The 5056-nt window shown below is 56.9% G+C and overlaps 1 protein-coding gene across 1 annotated transcript in view; it reads right to left on the reverse strand.

Moving 5' to 3' along the window:
* Positions 1–57: 57 nt before the first annotated feature.
* Positions 58–5056, reverse strand: part of NXNL2 (nucleoredoxin-like 2) — a 21561-nt gene continuing 16562 nt past the window's right edge. The window contains 2 exon segments of the mRNA XM_015561214.1: positions 58–226; positions 815–942. Coding sequence (XP_015416700.1) covers positions 58–226; positions 815–942 — 297 coding nt within the window.

Consider the following 5056-nt stretch of genomic DNA (forward strand, 5'->3'; position numbering starts at 1 on the left):
TCTTCTCCCCAAGTGCTGGCCGCAGCACCGGGCCCCACTCCTGCCCAGGTCCCGGCTTCACCCGGAGAAGTTCTGAAAGACGGGGGCGGCCTCCACCCAGCTTTGGAAGCAGGCCGGGCCCCGCTCCCGGATCTGCTTGCGCCCTTTGTCGGTGATGACCTCCCCACTGGGCTTCAGGATCACAAGCTTGGGGGTGGCTGTGACGCGGTACCTGGTCCTCAGCTCACTGCGGAGAGAAGGGGGCAGGCCAGGGTCAGCGGGCGGGGCAGCTGTGCCCCAGCCAACCCTGCACAGACTCAGGGCCACGCCCGCCAGGGGCCCGGAGCCTCCTTCCTTCTGCGTCGCCCTCCCCGAGCCTGTCCCAGAGCGTCAGCAGCTGGGCTGCTCGGGCCTGTGCTGCCCACGACCATGGCACAGACACGAGGGGCAGAGGAGCCCTCACAACGTGGCTGCTGTGACTTTCATAGTTCATTTTCATTTAAATTTAAGAAGCCACATGTCATGGCTATTGTACTGCGCAGTGCAATTCTAAACCCACAAATAACCCCAATACATTCATATTCCTCTCCACATCTTAAGAGGCGGAAAATACCAGGTGGAGAGGACGGTAACAGTTAAATTCTATGAGTCCTAAGTAAAGGCAAAGCTTACTCGCTTCCCGCCCCTCCCATTCCAGGGCCTGCTGACACGCTGTGGAGGAAACTGTTCTTGGCTACTTCACCGCCATGTGACCCCACAAGAGGCCTTTCACACAATGGTTTGCAAGTATTTAGGGAAAGGAGCCTCCGCCTTCGTTTTGCAAATCTCCCCACACCCTTCCCAGGTGCTGCCCTCAGGACAGGGCGGCTGGTGGCCATCCCCTCCAGTGCCCCCGGCCAGCCTGCAGGAGCCTCCGCCAACAGCAATCCGCTTTCCCTCATCTGTCACCCTCAGGATGTGGACCTGAGTGGAAGGGAAAATGCACGTGACCTCGTGTTAGCAAATCTTCCCCGGACACCTCCATCCAGGTCCCGACTGTTTCCAGCACCAGGCCCCCACTGCTCTCCCCAGGGCAGGAACGCACACAGGGCACCTACTCCCACTTCAAACACCTACGACACAGTGACCAGCCGGCCCTGCTCTGGCCACAGGGGGTCTCACTAAATGTCAAATAATCAGTGTACACGGACCACTTCATCAGACCATAATATGGCATTGCAACTGGAAACCAACAAAAGTAATTGTTTGGGATGAGCTTAAAAACTAAATAGCCATGGATTGTATGTGAAACAGCAATGCAGGCTACAAAATAATGAACACGGAGCACTGTGGAACATACTACAATCCCAAACTGGAGACACAAGCTGACTCAGAACCAGTGCCGCCCTGTGGAGCGCAGGAAAGAGGAAGGTGGGAGAAGGCGCCGCCAAGACACCACCGCCCCTCATCACCAGGAGGGACGGATGGGGCAGGGCCACCGGCTGCAGCCAGGCCTGAAACCAACGGCGCAGGGCGAGCCCGGAGCTGCACCCTCAGGGGCTCCCTCCTCCAGACCAGCTCCTGCCTGCACCTGCAGGTGTTCCAGCTTAGCGGATATTTGTTTCCCTTCGATTTGCTGCTGCTGTTTTCATCTCTGGCAACATTAAATCAAGCTCTGACACAGTAAACTGAGCTTTGAGGAGCAAGGAGGAGGTTTGGGATGGACGTTTTGTTTCTCCAGCTTATCCTGAAGGAGTCACAGTGTGGGCCTCACATCCTCACGCTGGCAGCCTCTGCCTGGGGACAACTGTAACCCTGGAGCTGCACAGGAGCCATACCTTCTCCCTGGACTCAGCCCCATCCCCTCTGGATGCTGAGCTGTGCCCAGAGAGAACCGCCTGTGCCCTGTCGCTGGGCAGAGGGAAGTCGTGGTCACAGAGCATTTTAACCATTTCAGGGACATCTGAGAGCCCAGCTCCTCCTGGCCCACGGTGCTGGTGCTGGTGCTGGTGCTGGTGCTGGCGCTGGTGCTGTGGCAAAACTGGCATCCTCCCTTCACCTAACGCAGTGCCTCACACTCCCTGGCACAGCCGCCTCTCGGTCACCATAGCAACTCGGGGCTCCAGTCTCTTTCCATCTTGGCCACCAGCAGACTGTTACAGAGCAAAACTCTCTCCTTATCCCAACCATGCATCCAACAAGCGCCCTGCAGACACAAAGCTCTGCACAATGTCTAGTCGGACCTTAGGGCTACAGAGAACCCCAAAGACTCCAACTTATAGTGTTAGGCTCGAACCATGGAGGGCACAGGCCTCCCAGGCCAGAGATGTGCCCGGTGTCCCCAAGGGCACGGCAGAGGAGGGTCTGCCAAGGGGGCTCCATGGTTGGGGGATGTGGTACGTAAAACCTTTAGGGTGGGAAGTGTGGGAAGTGTGGGAAGTGTTCTGGAACCTCAGTTGTCCAGTCTGGACAGAACACAGGTGGAAAGGGCAGGGGTGGGAGACAATGTGGTCAAATGCTGGGCGCAGGAAGATGCAGACTGAGAGCCACTGGAGAGCCGGCAAGGGCACGGCAGGACCAGACCTGTCTTTGATGAGATGAGGCAGGTGTGAGAATAAGAATCCATTCAGTGGGGACACAGAGGCTGGGGGCCGATTAGACTGTTCTAGCAGTCCGGGACCTGACTGAAGGAGAAATGAGCAGAAAGACCGGAAAGGACTGGAGAGCCGCAGACTCAGCAGATTCGGGGCCTGACGCATGTGCTGGGTCAGGACGTCCAGAAGGAGCTGGGCCCGCAGGTGGCGAGGCCACGGTCGAGCAGCCTGGCCCACGCACTGACTCACCCACGGTTCTGAGGGCTCTGCTGGGGCTGTTCTCCACCCTGGACATGAGCTGGTTCTCCATCCGTCCCAACTGCTGACCTGGAGGCCAAGGTGCTCCATCCATGGGGCCATGGGCGGGGCAGTGGTGAGAACGGGGGGAGGGGGAACATGTGTTGTTACTTCTTCCTGGGCCCACAACACAGGGAAGGAAGCCAGACAGGGTGGCCGGGCCGTGGTGCTGCCCCAAGCCAGGCCTGGGAGGTCACCCCTCCTCTTGCCCACACCGCCTGTGGCTGAGGGATGCCAGTATGCACGCCCCTGTCCAGGCAGAGGAGGGGCACTCACACTGGTTTGCAGGGGCTGCACTGCAAAGCCAAGGTCTACGGAGCTCTGAGGACAAGGTGAGCACCTGGCACTTTCTTCCTGCCGGGCCCGGGCCCAGCCATGCCAACGGGACCTGTGGGGGCTCTGTGGTGGGTTCCTCTCTTCCTCCCACGAATCACCATCAGCCGTCACCCATGGACGGCTGTTACCATCGCCACTAGCCAGTTCATATTACAAACAGGAAGACAGCAAAAGGGAGGCCAGACATTGTAAGCACGGTTATCTGGGCAGCTTCACCAGCAAGCTGCAACTTCACGCTCCCTCATCCACTCCCTGCAGATCACTGCGGGAAAGAGCCCAACGAGGGGGAAAGGGATGCATGGGCAGTGAAGTCGGGGTGACGTAGGGAAGGCGCTGGCCTGTCAGTCTAACCTGGAAAAGGATAACTGGCTAGAGGGGGTGGAGCCACTGCAAGTGCACAAAATCCGAAGGATTCATTGGATAAGCTCCCGGTTAAAAACCACAGACAAAGGAATTCATATTCTCTCTCTCCCTCTCTCCCTCTCTCTCTCTGTCTCTCTCTCTCTCTCTCTCTCCTTTTGCTTCGCTCCTGCTTCCTGGCACTGGCTTCTTCCGTGACCCGAGCTAGCCTGCCCGGCACATGGCCGCGGACCTCACAGGCAATGGCCTGCAGCTGGGAACACAAGCTACGCCAGCCAGATGCTGGACCAGACCTGAATATGGACTTCTTCCAGGGCAGAGGGAGATGGCACCTCAGTGGAGAACTCCCTTAATGTTACATCATCAATAAAGCTTCCTACCATACCTCACCTCCCCCCGCCCCCCATGGAGGCCTCAGAAGTTCTTGTTCATGCGGCACCCCAAGAACTCCACTTCCATCAGCAACATGGGGACACAGAGGACACCCCACCAATAACACAGTCACCGAGGGAAGACAGGCCAGGGCCCTCACCATGACCCAGGGGGCCCAGGAGAGTACTTCCCAGCCCCATAGCACCAAGCAGAGTGCTATGTTCTGAACACAGTAGGACCTTCCCTCCTGCTGCCTGGATGCTCCCTACATTTTTTTTTTTTAATTGATTCCAGAGAGGAAGGAAGAGGGAGAGAGAGAAACATCAGTGATGAGAGAGAATCACTGATTGGCTGCCTCCTGCAGGCCCCCTACTGGGGATCGAGCCCACAATCCGGGCATATGCCCTTGACTGGAATCGAACCCAGGACCCTTCAGTCCCCAGGCCAGCGCTCTATCCACAGAGCCAAACCAGCCAGGGCCCTACATTTTTTTAAAATATATTTTTATTGATTTCAGAGAAGAAAGGAGCAGGAGAGGTAGAGAAACATCAGTGATGAGAGAGAATCATTGACTGGTTGCCTCCTGCACACCCCCACACTGGGGATCAAGCCCAAAACCCTCGCATGTGCCCTTGACCGGAATCAAACCGGGGACCCTTCAGTCTGCAGGCCTATGCTCTATCCACTGAGACAAACCAGCTAGGGAACTGTCACTTTCAAAACTGTGTTATTTCAAAAGCTGTGCATAACTTGAATACTAAGCAAATCAAAAGGCATTTTACGGCCGGCACTAGCCATGATGCTAAAGTGCATCCTTTTGCCGAGTGAACCCTGGTCACTGGGACTTACCTTTGAGGTCAGTAGCTGCCCCTGCTGTGAGAGAAGTGGGCTTGCCCGGCTCACCTCGCGCTCCCATCATGAAAGCAGGTGTTGGAGAAAGAAGCACACTTCCAGGGACTTGCAAAGGTAACTTCCATTTTTAATTGCCCAGAAAGAATGTCCTTTGAGGACAATTAATTTGGGAGGCTTCAGGCCACAGGGAAACCATAATCCCCAGAGAAATGCGCAGGTGCTCCGTAAACAAAGCCAGAAACCTCCCGTGCGCCCGCCCGCCGGGGGGCCGGGTAACGCACTCCGTG

Source organism: Myotis davidii, unplaced genomic scaffold, assembly GCF_000327345.1.
Source record: "Myotis davidii unplaced genomic scaffold, ASM32734v1 scaffold750, whole genome shotgun sequence".
Lineage (NCBI taxonomy): Eukaryota > Metazoa > Chordata > Mammalia > Chiroptera > Vespertilionidae > Myotis > Myotis davidii.